This window comes from Perna viridis, chromosome 6 (genome assembly GCF_037379345.1).
Source record: "Perna viridis isolate PV_CMFRI_1.1 ecotype Kerala chromosome 6, ASM3737934v1, whole genome shotgun sequence".
Lineage (NCBI taxonomy): Eukaryota > Metazoa > Mollusca > Bivalvia > Mytilida > Mytilidae > Perna > Perna viridis.
In genome coordinates, this window is record NC_142450.1 from 28,560,254 (window position 1) to 28,577,962 (window position 17,709).

General features: G+C 33.5%; 1 protein-coding gene across 1 annotated transcript; it reads left to right on the forward strand.

The window, feature by feature from the left end:
- Nucleotides 1-13,251: 13,251 nt before the first annotated feature.
- On the forward strand, nt 13,252-15,080 carry LOC148614375 (glutathione gamma-glutamylcysteinyltransferase-like). Its single transcript, XM_088586176.1, has 2 exons — nt 13,252-14,022; nt 14,854-15,080. The coding sequence occupies exons 1-2, from the start codon at nt 13,383-13,385 to the stop codon at nt 14,970-14,972; spliced, it is 759 nt and encodes a 252-aa protein (XP_088442302.1). The 5' UTR covers nt 13,252-13,382; the 3' UTR covers nt 14,973-15,080.
- Nucleotides 15,081-17,709: the final 2,629 nt, after the last annotated feature.

Sequence of the window (17,709 nt, forward strand, 5' to 3'; positions counted from 1 at the left end):
GTGTATTACTATATAACATATTTATACAAGACCAAGCTTTACCTTTAACACCTAAGTTACAAAGTTTGACCATAAGTGTTTTGCGCCATACCGTATCAAAGGCTTTTCTACTGTCTAGGAATGCGGCAAATACTTTACTGTGTTGTTCAATGTTATTATAAATTGTTTCAAGAAGACAAAAGGACGCAGTCAGACAACCTAGACCTTACTGAAACTCGTGTTGCAGTGGATTTGGAAACGTTCCTAGTATTATCACGAATGTTTGTATACGATGGAGTAGGAGTTTTTCAAATGTTTTCAACACACTGGACAAGAGACAAACGGGTCGGTAACTGTCAGGGTGTAACTTAGGCTTGCCACCACCTTTAAATAATGGAACCAAAAGACCCTTTCGCCAATCACTGGGTACTTCACATTTAGATATCATGGCATTTAGAAAAACTGTGAGGCATTCAATTAGTTTCGGTCGGCCAAAAATTAAATGTTCATTTTGAACCAAGTCATTTCCAGCTTTTCTACGTTTTAATTGTTTGATAACCGCCAATACATCTTCGTCAGTTATGATACCATCGGGTAAGTATTGTTCTTTAACAACGTCACACACAGTTGCAATGTCGTCACACATTTTATTCACTTCACGGAATGTTGATTCGTCAAACATAGAAGTATCGGACGGTGTATTTAAGTCTTTGAAGTAACTGGCAAACGCATTACAAACCGATTCGGGGGTATTATGAACAGTGTTATTAAAGTTTATATCATGGCACACCTTTGACTGTTTTGGTTTCTGTCGCTTTATAAGTTTCCAAAACGACCTTGTATCACATTGAGCTGCATTGTTTATATCATCGTATGTCTCTTCCATATATTGATCATGAGCAAGTTGCTGTATATTCCTAAAATGACGTTTCGCTCGTTTATAATTTAAGTAAGACGGATATTGCATACCCTTGGTCTACCATCCAGCCACCATATTTTACGCATTTCACGTTCTTTACGATGCGCTGTTTTAACGTCTACATACCAATACGGTTTCTTATATGGATTGAATGTGTTACATGGTGTGGATTCTTTTGCCGCATCAAGTATCGTAGTCACCAAATCCGAATAAAAGGAATCTATGTCTTTGTCGTTGTGTTGAAGAGCGTGTATAAGTCTATTTAACGGTTCACAAAGACTGTCTTGGTATTTACGCACATGCTGATCGGTGACTTTGTGCCACGATGGCAACTTCGAAAATTTGTTTGACTCGATATGAATATTTCCTTCTATCACAACGGATGCGATAACGGGCAGATGATCCGATGTCGAACTGAACGTTCCTTCTTCGAGAATTTCGTATTATCTTAATTGTCCGACTAGCGTCTCTTCAAGTAAAATATAGTCTAACATGGTGTTCTTAAAGGGAAATGTAAGCCAGTACTCCACAGTATTGTAGAACTGCCTAATTTTGGACTTGTAATCTGATGCTTTGTAACATTTATCACTTCAAAAAATTGTCAAGCATCTGTAAATCTATATATCTAGAAATAGCTCAAGCCAAGGCCTTCAGGATGTAGTAAAAATTTTCTGGAAAAAAATTACCCACAGCATATAGGGTTACCATAGAAACCATGCAAAAGTATGCGAAAATTTGCAAAAAAGTTCATAAAATCAGGTTTAAAAATATCAAATTTCCCGCAAAATATCTGAAATTTTTATTTCAATCCCTGAAACTGTTCAAACTTTTCCCTTCAAAAACCCCTTCCTCAATTGGGCATCGCCGGTTAGATTTTGAGCTATTTCACTTTGTAATCCACTTATTAAATTTAGCATGGTAAAAAATTGACTTACTTTCACTTTCACAATGAAGTCAAATTGTCATTGAAAAAAAGCCCCTTCAACATTGAAAATATATAAAACATTGCAAAATACTTTTAAAAGTCCCCTTTTTTCAGAAAATGTTTTATCAACAATAGATTCTTCATTTTTAATCACTATAGCAACCACCGGTTTCCATTTATGTCATTTTTCATCCCTAGCCAAAAGTGCGAAACTAAACTAAACTGTGGAGTGCTGGCTAAAGTCTGGACCTTTCCACAAAGCTTTAAAGGAATCAGTAAATGGGTGCTACAGTAAATGTCTTTTTACGAAATTTTGTAGTTCTTTTGATTTTACTGTGTTTGTAAGATTCATTTGTTTACTGATGCAACTAGCGTTTAAGTCTCCTGCAACAATAATTTTACCATAATTGTGTAAAACGAACACAGGTCATCAAGGGCATTTAGCTCTTGTCTATAATTATCAACTGAACTATCTGCAGATAAGTACACGCCAAAAATAAAAATTGATCTAGAATTTTTACATTTCACTTCAATACCTACAATTCTATCAGAGTTTGTATCAAAAAAATAAAATTGGGTTACGTCTCCCCTTACTTTTTGAAAAAATCATGACCTTTGTCTTATCTGGATTAATCTTTAGTTTCCAAAAATTACAATACTTATCAAATTCAGTTAACATTGCCTGCATTTTTTCTGGACTCTCAGCTAATAATAGAGTATCGCCTGCATATAATGATAAAAAAAAATACATATAAAGTTGTATTTCATTTTCCAATAGATTTCAAACATTTTCTAACCCAGAGACATTATTTTCTATAAAAAAAATTCTAGATCATTGAGGAAAATAGCAAAAAGGAAATGAACAGGTTTTCTCCTTGCCGAACACCAGTCCCAATTCAAAAAAACAAAAACAAAACAGAAAATACTTTTTTTGTTTAATACATGATTTACCGTCTTCGTACATGTTAACAATAACATGCAATATTTTACCATTAATACAATTTTCAATAAGCTTTTTCCACAACCCTACCCGCCAAACAGTATCGAACGGTTTTTTTTTTAAATCAATAAAGGTACAATAAAGTTTTTATCCAAAACCCAAAAGAATATGTATGAGCGCATATAGTGAAAAAATATTGTCAGTTGTGGAAAAACTTTTTTTTAAAACCAGCTTGCAATTTTGTAATAAAATAGATAAAATCTGAAAATTTAGTAAGTCTTATGTTCAAAACAGATGTAAATAATTTTCCCAAATTTGAAATTAAGGTGAAATCAAACTACAATCGCCAGATGTTACTTTATTAATATACTTATCTAAACCTATTCTCCCGTTTGCTTTGTACAAATTTAAATCTTTACACAATTGGACTAAATTATATCCAAATGAATTTGGTTTAGACTTATCCTAGTTATACCTTTCAAGTGGTATATCATATTTAGTTAACTTTTTAAATTTTTTTAAAATTCCCAAATTTGAAATTAAGGTGATTGCTGAATATGATATGATATGAATCAGGGTCACTAGGATCACTTTTTTGTATATAGCTTGGATAATTCCTACGGTCCAAGTCTCGGGTATGAATCAGGTTAAACAATTTTACATATATGGGCATCATCATATCGGACGTCGATTGTTTTTAAATATACTCGTTCGCGATATCATCTATTCCTGGCGCCTTTGAATTCTTTAGATTTTTTATCGCGATTTTTATCGATTTCTTCCGCATTTATCGGACTGTTTAATATATCATGCATAAATTCGTTATGCTCTGTATCAAAATCAAATTTGTTCTCAAAATCATCATCTCCAATCGCGTTTGGATTTATATTCAGATTCTTTAAATAATAAAATAAGTCTTGCAAATCGACTTTTGGCTCGTTTTTGTCTTTTTTATCAAGACTATTTAATATGTTTCAAAATTTCTTCGGTTCGAACTGTGAAGCCGCTCTTAATTTTTTTTCTACTGGAAGAGAGTACTCGGAAAAATTTCTATTAATCTCGCTTTTATACGACTTACTCGCTTGCTTTATATAATTCTTGTTTTCAGCGTTCTTAGTCCAGCTATATTTGCGTTTAGCTCGATGAAAGGTTCGCCTCTTCTCGTCGCATTTTCATTAAACCATGGTTTGTTTTTATACTCGGACTTATTTCTGTCACGTATATATCGCTTCTTACCGAAAACCGAGCGTGCAGTATTTACAAAGAGAACCACTATTCTACCGAAAATGTTATCAATCAGTGCCATCTTGATCCGGATTATCAATGTGATTCATAGAATTAACTATATCGTCTACCGTATTTCGTTGGTCGCGCATTGCTTGAATGTAATCATCGCATTTTATGTTCACCCACTTTGTAATTGGGTTGAGATTCGTTCACAAATGAACAAAAATACAAACGAGTGGGTATCCGAAGTGAGCGGGTCAAAGTCAAGGACACGAAAATCAATAACAGGAGGGGACATCTCAGACGACAATAACAAGTAATCAATCAAACTACAATCGCCAGATGTTACTTTATTAATATACTTATCTAAACCTATTCTCCCGTTTGCTTTGTACAAATTTAAATCTTTACACAATTGGACTAAATTATATCCAAATGAATTTGGTTTAGACTTATCCTAGTTATACCTTTCACGTGGTATATCATATTTAGTTAACTTTTTAAAATCGTAAACATAATCATGTACATTACTCTCTATATCTTCTAATATATTTGATAAACCCTTATTTGCAACAAAATAATCTGACAAAACAGATGATCTTGAGTTAAAGTCCCCAATAAGTGCATAGTATTCGGAATCATCATTAGATAAAAGCTCATTCTCAATATCATCAAAAGCATCAACAGCTGAATATCTACTATTGGAAGGGGGTATAAACACAACCCAGTAAACAAGAAGAATTATGAACAGGTGTGTTCAGCAGTTTTACCCATAAAACAAATTTACTCTCGGACTTGAATTTTATAGAATTGTCAAGCTGCTTTTTATAAATAACCTTAATACCACCAGACTTTTTCTTAACATTTTTTCTGTGTTCAAAGATTTATAATCGTCTGGTAAAGTGAGTACATAAAGATTATCTGTTTTGGTGTATATACAATCAAAAATATCATTTGATTCTATTAATTCTAAAAATTCTGGAACCAACAGTTTACTTTTTAAACCACATACATTTAAACATGAGATAGAAAGTTAGAATCTTACAGGGTCAGGTCCAAATCCTGGAGATTGGAACGGTGGTCGTATTGGTATAACGCTTTGGGTTACCATGAATAGTTTATATTCTTGGTTGTGATTGTCTGTTTTCCATGTTTGGTCTTTGTCCTTGGAATTTCGCTAGAATCTTGTTTCCCTTGAGTACCCCTATGCTCACTTAACCCTTTATGTTGCGCAAAATTAAAAAAAAAACAAATAAGAGGATTTCAACCACAGAGCCCTATTTCTTGATCCGCCTTTAAATTTGGGTATTTCCCAACTTTACGAGTATTGCAGACCAGTGTTTCAGTGGAAACAGCTGGCCAAGTTTTTTTAAAATGAAACTGTTGCTACTTTTGATATCGGCATAGATTTCACGGATTTGCAGTAGATTTTAAAAAATAATTTCAATAAGACGTTCCTATTCTAAAAGACTTTGTACTCTAAAAATGTTCCTTCATTTGTGATTTCAGTGGTCGCTATGAAGCATTTCATATTTTTTTTTGTGCTTTAGTGTCAGAATTTGAATACAGGACAATAAAATATTCTACTGCAGCGATGGGAACCAAAATTTTCACCAGTGAAAGAAAAAGTAAAATGGAAGTCCCATGAGTGTTGACTATAAACATATTTTCCAAAGCCTTTTTATAGGTTACAGACCACCAATTCAACCAATGAGCATTCGGAACGTACGCAAAAATAGTCCTACGCAAAAATTACCCCTGTTCCTCATAGTGCTGTGAAAAAAGTTCTCATCTTATTTAAAAAATTTAAACAGTTTCTGAAAGGAAAAACATTTCTGTACATTTTATAGGTGCATTTTGCTTCTTGTGATGTGAAGCCTAATCTCCATAATGATTTTTAAATATACCCCTGTCTTGTGAAAACACTGGGATTTCCCATGCTATTTATAGACCCTTCACTTCCGGTGACCAGTACTGCACTGCAAGTCTGCTAACCCCACATGCCATTCTGAGGATTGTGAGCTGACATATGTAGAATCATGCTGATATATAGTCCTCTGCAGGTTAAAGTTAAGGTAAAGTCCAGAGAAGCCATTGAATATTGTGAAATTAGCATAGAAGCCTATGGAAAGTGGAATTAGTGGTTTTTAGCCTTAAGCTGAAGCCATGGCAAAATGAAAAGTTTCTTGAAATAGCTTTAAACTACTTGAAGATCTTGTTAACTTTGCCATGAGAGGAATACACTACAAAAATCCTTCAAAATATGCATTTTTTTAAGTTATAGGTCCAAATTATGGAAAATTGGTCTTTTTGGCTGATTTGTATGTCCTATCTTGTAAAAAGTGTAGAAAATTTAGTAAAAATATCAAATATTAAACTTTGAGGGCTATATTTACCTAAATATGGTGGTAATAAGCACTTGAAATCAAGTTTTGTGTAGATTTGAGCAAAAATTAGGTTAGAAATGAGGAAAAACTCACTTTCATTACTGCGGTTAAGGCCATATCAGCATTCCCCTATGGCAACATGGAAAATCCATTATTGAGTACTTTTTTTGCTTTAGGTGCCCTTTACTGGTCATGTTTTAATGTGAAAACACTGTATTTACAAATTTAAAGCCAAATATATCACCTTTTGTGAAAATTTAAAGATTTAGGATTTTTGACATGTGATCAAGAACAAGGGGGAGGCATGCCAGAAATAAATTTTTAAAAATAGACCAATTTCTCAGAAAATGATTACTTTTAAAACTATTTCTTCATTAATATTGTTAAAAAACAAGTTGTGATTGATATTTTTTATTTGAAAAGTCAGAAAAAGTTCTTTGCAAATATTTAATGCATTTAAGTATGGTAGAATATTGTCACTTTTTTGCTCGCACAACTTGGTTACCCTATATTTAAAAATCAAATATTTAAAAAAGTGCTTGTCACATTTCACTGAAACTTTGCAAATGCATTCAGTATGTGTGTAGGAAGATACCTGTATAGTTATTTATTTTTTCTAAGACAAAAAGTGACTCTTTAGGTTACAGACCACCAATTCAACCAATGAGCATTCGGAACGTACGCAAAAATAGTCCTACGCAAAAATTACCCCTGTTCCTCATAGTGCTGTGAAAAAAGTTCTCATCTTATTTAAAAAATTTAAACAGTTTCTGAAAGGAAAAACATTTCTGTACATTTTATAGGTGCATTTTGCTTCTTGTGATGTGAAGCCTAATCTCCATAATGATTTTTAAATATACCCCTATCTTGTGAAAACACTGGGATTTCCCATGCTATTTATAGACCCTTCACTTCCGGTGACCAGTACTGCACTGCAAGTCTGCTAACCCCACATGCCATTCTGAGGATTGTGAGCTGACATATGTAGAATCATGCTGATATATAGTCCTCTGCAGGTTAAAGTTAAGGTAAAGTCCAGAGAAGCCATTGAATATTGTGAAATTAGCATAGAAGCCTATGGAAAGTGGAATTAGTGGTTTTTAGCCTATACATATTACCTAAGGAAAATATTAACATGGCTACGGTTGAACCAATTTGAACAAGGGTTTAAAATCCCTTGATTATCAGTAAAACTAATTTCCCATAGCAAAACTTCCAACTGAACAGATAACCTGCCCGGAAATTAATGCACTCCCAAGTAGTGCATTATCCAAATAATAGCATGGGTGACTTCAAAAGAATCATGCCATATCATGTCATCAGTAATTATATAGTATGCACTATTATTTCTTCTTTTACTTGCTTTAAATGCATAAATCATCTGTAGAGGGTATATGTACGCTATTTTTATAAACAGTTTTGATCTTACACGACTTGTATATTATAATAAACAACTGCATAAACTGTAATTTATACATAAGTATACAATATATACCTCGATGTTGGTCTTATTTCTTTATACCTGTAAAAAGTATGAAACAATCTTCATTAAATTTATATGGAGAAATGAAGAGATACATGTTTATACATACTGATGAAAGATAAAACATGCATATTTCAAAGATATTGATTGGAGTTACCATGAAAATTAAGAATACTGTCAGTTTTTAATTTTGTGGCGCTGGGGCTAATACTGCAGCTTGATCGAGAATACAGGATGCTATAAATTGTGAACCACTAATTAGGAGCTTTTCGGTTCATTGTTAATTTTTCAACAATTACAACTAAACTAACTTTCACAAACAAAGCAAGGATATCTGTCAATACATTACTATTTACAAAGAATATGAAGTAATATTAATGTTTCATTAATTTTGATAAACAGTTTGACAGAAACACAAAAGATAACACTTATTAATAACCCTATGCATTTGATCACTGAAGTGAATGAATGCACGTGATTAGAATTTCTACGATTTTCCTGTATTTTACAGCAATTAAGGAATAACATTTAAGGTATATTTATAGTCTCGCTTTTGACCCTTTGACCTCAAGGACGCTCTTCAGTGGAAACGCAAGTCACTTGATCGCAATTCTGTTTCCTGATTGGCCAAATACTGATAACTTAGTGGCGTTCAAAAATTTGAAATTGCGTTCGAAAAAACTATTACAGTATCAAAAGTTTTATACTGCGTGCCATGTGTTATTTTCTTGAAAGAAATGTGGAAACTTAGAAGTAAAATTTAACTGCGTCAGCTATATTTTTTTAAAGATAGGACTTGTTTTTATTTGATATACATTTTGTGCTGTATAAAAATGATTGATTTTATACATACATGTACAAGGATCGTGAAAGAGGCGATTAAGAACCTCGTTAATCGCGAACCATTTACTTGATTTTGTTTGCAACTACAAAAGGTACATTGGCTTCTTTGAATTAAGTTTAAACATATTTTATCGTCAGTACAGCAGGGCAGCACAAGTAAAACACACTTAACACTCCTTTTTTACAATCTCTTTGCAACATACTATTATTCATATGTACACTTAACACTTCATATGTCTAGTTTCCCCTAATGAATTATGGAACATACTACTTTTTGTTCAGTTTCTTATTATTTCCTTTTCCGTGAAGGATCACAGGAAAGGTTGAATAGAATTAGGACAAAACAAAAAATCGGACACTATCTGCCATTATGCAATGTTATGTTAAAGAGATCCGATATGACCAGCGTTTAAAGACGAAAAAATATAAAAATAGGAAAAAAGTATATAGAAACTTTTAAACTCGAGTTAAAAGTATATCATTGCACGGGCTTCTTATCGGATATATTAAAAAAAGTCGGTATTCCAAGATGGTGATCGATCGTAATTTTGATATTGCTCATCGATCATATTTACGATATACAGTTTTCTGTGTCTTCACGATCATAAAAGTGTTATTTTATGTAAATTAAGTTAAAAAATTGTTATTAAGAATTAATTACATGTAAGTGCCCGGGTCAAGAATGAATAAGTAATTTAATTTGCTGCTAACCAAAATTATACTTATCTTATTTGTATTTTAAAATACTCTGTTTGTCTTGAAACATTTTCTCGCTTTAGATTTTATAACTGTGTGATCACTGTGCTAAGTTTGGTATTTCAATTAGTCTACTCCTTCAACAAGTAAATTATTTGTAATTATTCAATTAATGTTGTAAAAATCATTGAAAATATTCCGGAAATCGATGCCCCAATGGAGCCTTGTAATTCACGGTGGCCATCATTTTGCGAGGTTGAAAGCGCCATTGTTTACGTTGCCATAGTAAAACATCATAAGTGGGAAATATGTGTGTTTATATTAACATCATTTTGACCGACATTCTTTTTTCAATAAATAACTTAATACAACATATAAAATATGTCTGATCTTCCTTGTGACCCATCAATTTGTTATTACTAGCGATCCATTCACGATGAAGCAGCACATTTGAATATATTATCGTTCTGTCCAAGTTTATTTCGCATGACGAGTCAGTCGTTCATATTTTGTTGGTTTTTATTTGAGCTACATTGTAACTTGTTAAATCTGTCCGGTCTAGAAGCTCCTTAATGAAACACCATCTCCTGTTAAATGATTTTTCTTCGGTTTATTTCTTGATAAAATAGAAACAAAATAGGAATTTATCATACAGACTTGTTTTTTAACTTTTAGTATATCGAGAACTGGAAATAGCCCTTTGGCAGTTGATATAAAACTTCAGCATTTTGAATAAATACTTTCCCCATTTGTAGCATCAAATGTTGTTATGTAAATGTTGCGCGCAATTTATACAACCAATAAGACGCAAGTCTTGTCCATTATAACGCTGTAAGCAAAAACTTTATCATGTAAAAAAAACCAAAGATTTCAATGACAAAAAGTGAATGATCATAGATGAATTTACTGTAAAATATTACAAAAGTATTTTAAAGTTCTATAAAGATACAAAAGATTCATTTTGTGGGTACAACAGCGTTTTGAAGTTTTAATTACCTATATTGAGTGCGTATAGTTCATTTGGATATAACCTTTATGGAAGAGTAGAGACAAGAATTATGTCTATTTCCGTAGTTGAGACTGCAGAGGTAACACTTTTACACTATCTTTTGCAAAATAGTCATTTGTGGATACGGAGAGCTTATCACTTCTCTATTATGCAAGGTTTGTCCACATGTTCAAGCATAATTTGAGTGCGTATAGTTAGTATGAATTATTTTTGTAACCTTTATAAAAATTATGTAGATTTTCGGAGTTTCGAGCCGTTATTGCTACTTTTATGTTAACATGCACAAACATAATTTGAGTGCACATGATTTTGAATTTGAATTTATTAACCTTTATGGAAAAGTGGAAACAATAAATTGATGTACACAATATATTGATATAGTGAATACGTCAAAAAGACAACAACCATACCGGGATGAAAAACAATTACAACTCAAGACCACCCATGGGCGTTCACTGAACGAGGAGGAAACCATCACACCACAAGACAGGCTGTATAGCTGGCCTGAAACAACATTATATACGTGCATAGGTACATTTGTACAGCGAAATAGTTGCCACTATATACTCTAGCAATCTGCTTTAGTACAAGTCAGTCTTAGTTGAAGTATTAAGTACAAAGAACGTGAAGTTAATGCTTTAGGTAGGAACATTCAGTTTAACTATCTTTTAATTTTATTTTAAACAATGGTATGTACCAACTCGTTCCAAACATTCCAAGACAAAAGTAGGAAAAAATGTTGTGCATTATATGAAAGGACTCACTTGATAGACTTTGACTCCATTGCTTCATATCATTATTTTATTCCATCTTGTTATACTTTATCTACATTTATGAATGGTATAATGTCAAGTTTATAAACATTAAAAGACGGTGAGCACATTATTCGTCAGTGGAGGACACTAGAATTTGCCGACGATTTGGAGACGAGGGAAGTTTCGTTCCGTATAATTAAAATTTAGATGTGGCAGCACGTTTTTACTTGAAACGTTCTTTTAACTAAAATGCATTCAACTAAATACTTCATTTAGTTCACTAGCCCTTCTCGTCCCTTAACGATTACATGTAATATCATCCCACATGAATTTGTTAGGGCCCCACCACTAAGTGGCGGCCGCCCTATAGTAATCAGTCTGTCCGTCCGCCCGTAACAAAATCAGTTTTCCGCACTTTGTTTCACTATGCTTGCAGATATTGGGCTGATATTTTGTATGTGGGTCAAGTATGAATAGTTACAAATCAGATTTAAGTTTCGTACCGCTCCATTAACATTTTATCATGTAATGGCCCTTGGAATTTGAAATTTCACTAAAATCGCCATTTTCCGCGCTTTTTTCCCATACACTTGCAGATATTGGGCTGATATTTTGTATTCGAGTCAATTATGATTAGTTACAAATCAAGTTTGAGTTTCGTTTCGCTCCACCGGTTTTTGACCAAGTTACGGCCCTTGGAATTTGAAATTTCACTAAAATCGTCATTTTCCGCGCTTTTTTCCCATACGCTTGCAGATAATGGACCAATGTTGTGTATATGTGTCAAGTATGATGAGTTACAACTCAAGTGTATGTTTCGTTCCGCTCCACTGATTTTTGACCAAGTTACGGCCCTTGGAATTCCAAAATTTCACTAAAATCGCATTTTTTCGCACTTTTTTCCCAGTCAATTATGATGAGTTACAAGTCATGTTTACGTTTCGTTTCGATCGACCAATTTTTTACCAAGTTTCGTGCCGCTCCACTGATTTTTTACCAAGTTACGGCCCTTGGAATTCCAAAATTTCACTAAAATCGCATTTTTTCGCACTTTTTCCCATACGCATGCAGATATTGGACTTATATTTGGTAAGCAAGTCAGTCATGCGTCAATTATGATGAGTTACAAGTCATGTTTACGTTTCGTTTCGATCGACCAATTTTTTACCAAGTTTCGTTCCGCTCCACTGATTTTTTACCAAGTTACGGCCCTGGGAATTCCAAAATTTCACTAAAATCGTATTTTTGCGCAGTTTTTTTCCCATACGCATGCAGATATTTGACTTATATTTGGTAAGCAAGTCAATCATGCGTCAATTTTTATGAGTTACAAGTCATGTTTACGTTTCGTTTCGATCGACCAATTTTTTTACCAAGTTCTCAATATTTCCTGTTAAGCAGTGGATATTTAAAAATATATTTTCAACCAGCGGGGTCCTAAGAGATGGCTGCCATCTCCATGATATCTAGTTTTTATTATTCTAATACATTACGAATATTCTTAAATATTCAGAATATTGTCTAAAAGCGTCAAAAATCGGCTGTGATTCAACATACTGTTATTTATTTGCCATTTGTGTGAAATGCAGTGACTGACATGGATCTAAGTTTCCGATATGAAAATTGAAGGGAAATATTATATTTCATGAAAGAAAATCAGACATGAAAAGTTTGTGATCTTAATGTAATAATTAAGATTATATTACAACATCTTTTTTTTTTAATGTTAAATTAAAAAACACGAGAAAAAATCAGAAGACAGCATTTTAAATCACAAGAAACTTCCTACAAAAATTAAAATAAAAAACACCTCTCCTTGCGATTTTGAGTTTACCCTAAGTCGTCCCTCCAGACATGATCGTAAAAGTTACAGACGTGACTTAAAACGTGGTTTATGGCTTCGCATTTATCTAGATGAGGTCACAAGTTCAATCACAAACTGAGCCTACCTGTATGGTTTACACTGACCATGATGGTTTATAAGTTGGATTAAAACAAATTTGTAAGTTTTGAAGTTTGGATAAGACGTGATGAAACTTCGTATGATTTAAAAATCACTTGAAAGTTTTTGATGATATGAGGATCGATTATTTGGTTTGTGAATTTAGTCATCTTTTCCCTCCCTGTGTATGATTACAATTCAATGTTTTCATATTTTATGGCAGGGTTGTAACGAAGCTGCTGAATCGTTTTAATTGGTGTACCATAAGAAGAAGAAAATGACCAGTTCCGTCACCTCACCGGCGCTACTGCTCTACAAACGGATACTGCCCGATACGTGCATCTCATTTTTGTCAGAAGATGGGAAGAAACTTTTCCGAGATGCAATGTCATCGGGACACATGGAATGCTATTTCAAACTTGCATCACAGTTTCGAACACAAGACGAACCCGCATATTGTGGGTTAAGTACATTGATCATGGTCTTAAATGCGCTTGAAATAGATCCTGGAAAAGTCTGGAAGAAGCCATGGCGTTGGTATCATGAAAATATGTTAGACTGCTGCGTTCCTATAGAGGTTGTTAAACAACTGGGATTAACTCTTGATCAATTTGTATGCCTAGCTGAATGCAACGGCATAGAAACTTCTGCCACAGAAGTTGATGACAATGCATTAATTGAAAATTTCAGAAAGACCATTAAAAGTTTTACAAAACAAGATGAATCCATTTTAACTTTATTCTATTCGAGAAAAGTTCTAAATCAGACGGGAGACGGACATTTCGCTCCCGTGGGTGGATACCACCCCAATAAAGACCTGGTTTTAATTCTGGACACTGCAAGATTCAAGTACCCACCACATTGGGTGCCAGTTTCTCTCGTTTTCGAAGCGATGAAAGCAAAAGACCCGGCGACAAGTAAGTAGTTGATCTGTTGCCCTATTTAATTTTTCCGTGTTTAACTGTTTTCTATTGTGAGATTACCACGAGAAGATTGCCGTACATGTACGTTCGAAGATGTGTTCACGTGCGTCCTAGGTAACGTCCAAATTAATACCCATATATAAGAATTGTCCGTCTCATATTCAGGTATATGTAATTACTATTTCGTTTGAAAACCCCTGAAAGACCTTTGTAAATAAGGAACCTCATTCATAATTTCATTTTATCATGTGAAATATTTTGCAAGAATATTAATATGGAACATCACTTTCATGTTTAAAATCAACCGAAATTCAACAGATTAAGGCGGACTTGATTTAAATAATTGACTCCAAGCGACTATAAATATCAAGCTATTAAAACACTTCCTAGTTAGATATTTTTTCGAAAATAAAGGACAATCAATGTATTCTACTAAAAAACAACGAAATAACGGGAGCTACATATAACTTAGACAAGGACCATTGCACGATTTCATAAAAAAAAATCTCAATTTGATATTTTACTTTATTAGTTTTCCTACATTTTTTAAAGATTTGGGGAAAAAAATCGAAATGAGATTTGTATGGAGCCGGGCCAAGAAATTCGTACAACCCAATCAAAAAGAATAGTAGTAAAATGAAAATATAAGGCTTATCGCGAACGTGTTTCCCATATTCGAGCTCGATAATGTAGTGTTTATTGACGTTACAAAACATTGAAAATTATGGAAAGTAATACATCTTTCTAAAACCGTTTAATACAAAATGAAAGAAAACATGTTTTATGTATAATTCATACATTAAAGGGTAAATATACCTTTTTTAGGTAAACCAAGAGGATATGTGATCATGTCAAAGCAAAGAAAGAAACGCCTAAACCCTAGCTGTCCATCATTTCTCATGCACGCAGAGTTATCGAGAAGTCAAGATGCTCCTCATGCATGAATACTGTGCTCAGTGACTAACCTAGAATAATGCTCCACTGTTATATGTTCTTTTAAAAGAGGATTAATTATCGTACAACTACGAAAGGATCTTGGTAACATCATAGATGCAGAGGTTCACATATTTTATTACATGTAAACAATATTAAGATACAAAACTAATAAATTCAGTGATATGAAGCATGTTTTTTAAGTCAAATATTTATTTATTTTTGATTTTTTTAGTTATTTGAAAAGTCGTATTCCAATTAGATGTAAATGTGTTATCATGGGTGTAACATGAATGCCTTTTAAGTATTACCACTTTTGGATAATCATATTTCGATCAAATTTCAATTTTTGACCATAATACAAATCAAAACTAATATAGAAATATTAGAGCTGAGACTTAAACCATGCAGTATGATCATTACAGTAGTGTCTGGTGCTTTATTATTGATAAATAAAAGGGAAGGCACTTAAAATAATTAATCGAAACTCTAATTTAAAGTTACACAGAATTTCTGAGAGGTAATACAATGTGATTTATAAATATAGTTTTCCGTTAATATTATGAACAACCCAGACAGCGGCGGGAAGAGTAAAGGGGGCTGACACCCCTCCTCTTTATTGGATAATTTGTCATTTTCATGTGTAAAATTGACAAAAAAATGGCAAATTATGTTCTAGAATTCCCTTTTTCTGAGAAACCCCGCCTGGCGCCCCTCCTCTTCAAAGTGGCTGGATCCGCCCCTCAAATTGCATTAGTAAGTGGAGTTTATGGAAATAAAACTATTGCCCTACCAACAGTTTCTTTTGAAATATAATACATGTACTATGTTATATGAGGCATTTTACTCTGAAAAATATTTGTTTCAGTTACCCGACCCTACGTCCAGGCTTTAGGGTAGGTACATTGTAGGTAGGGAAAATATTTTTCCCAAATTTCATCTGACTTTGTAAACTCAATGCTCAAAGAAGTGAAAAATGTTGCTTCGAACATTTTTTTTTTAAAGTGGTCAGAGAATGGCAATAAAATTATTTGGGTTGGGCCAATTTTTACGGGTTGGTAGGGTAAAGTGAAACAAACTTAATTTTATTTTTGCCCTGAAACTAAATTTTAATATACAGATAAAGTACTACACTAGGGGAGTAATTCCTCCACATGCTCTGTCACCGGGAAATTCATCTGCCACAAGGTTCTGCGGTTTGACCCCTTCTGTTCTTTATATTTATAACCTAGTGCTGTAAAATCAAATACACCTACCAGATAATTTGTGGATTACTGTTTCCAATCAGCAATACGCTCGTTTGCAAAAACGACCTCGCATGCAGTAGACGGAGGAATTGGTGTATCTGGAATTTCCTATCTAATTCGTAAGTAGCATTTTTTTTTCGTACCGAAATTCATTTGAAATGAACTGTTCTTGGTTTGTAGGATATATAACTAATTCTACAGTTCTGATTGATACATTTGATGCAAGTTTTTAGTAAATAGGAAAATAACATAACAGATGTTTTTCATGCAGGAAAAATGTTTCACTTTTAAAACATCGAAATAAGAAAAACGATATTGAGTGAATTCAACGACCAATCAAAGTGCAAAGTGCAAAAAGACAACTGATACATTAGTGTTATCGTAGACAAGTAGACAAAGCTGGACTTCAATCGCAAAAAGGCACCGCTTCGGTTAATGCCTATCTATTAACCTTCTTTATTTTACATGTACTCCTGCCAAGAAGTCATGATCAAGACTGCTGTCTATACAACTCCTGTAAGATTATTTTAGGAGTTTGTTGATACAGTTAGAGACCCAAATACACCAGCGAGATAACGAACCCGGTAGAGCTGAACACTTCATCAACAACAACTTTACACCAAGGAGTCAGGAGCAGTGACGTCAATATTGACTGAGTTTAAATAGTAATATCACGAACGAACACTAGTAAATATCTGAAACGTATTGTCTATAACCTCGTAATGCTGGTATATAAACCAGGCTGCCAATATAAGCTGACAACAAAACGAGGGCCAAAATCAGCTTAGATCCGTTTTCATCAGATGAGACATATTCAGTTGTAAGACCTCTCTTCTCTCGGACATATACTCACCAGATAATCATCAACAATTGACCAATTGATACATGTAACTGTGCTATGTTGTTGGCCATTTGACCAGGTCCTTTATTTTTTGTTAGTATAAATAGATTTGTTGGTGTTGTTTTAACATGCAATGATATATATTTTTTTAATCTAGACGAAAAGAAGGAGATGTTTGCCTCAGTATATAATATATTTTAAATGTTTTCATGCATAATCCTTCTTTATTTTTACTTCCGAGAAATAAATAGGATCTTACGTAAGTAATGAAGAAACACATTAAACAATTAAATTAGCAAGTTATCAAATATCGCAAATATTATGTATGTGCGCATCCAAAAATATTTTCAGATTTCTAATAATCATTCCCTCTGTACAATGCCTGCCTTCAACGTGTCATAGTTTTCCTTTCCTCGTTTGTCTACCCCGGACTTGACTTTTCATGAAGAACTCGGCGGGTGTTTCTAGAAAAGCAGAGGACGCTTACCCTACCGGTGCACCTGGTCCATGCTCCCAGTTTTTAGTGGAGTCCGAGTTGCTCATATGCTTTTGTTACTTTGTATGTATGATTTTCATTACGTTATGCTCTTTGTTGTTTATGTCTGTTTTCCATGTCTGGTCTTTGTCCCTGGTTTACATTCTTTTGATTATACCGCTACA

What these genes read in the sequence shown, in the direction of transcription:
- LOC148614375 (XM_088586176.1), top strand. Translation starts at nt 13,383, where the DNA reads ATGACCAGTTCCGTCACCTCACCGGCGCTACTGCTCTACAAACGGATA. An exon ending in AGCAAAAGACCCGGCGACAA is followed by an intron (nt 14,023 to 14,853) that starts GTAAGTAGTTGA and finishes TACCTTTTTTAG; the next exon opens with GTAAACCAAGAGGATATGTG.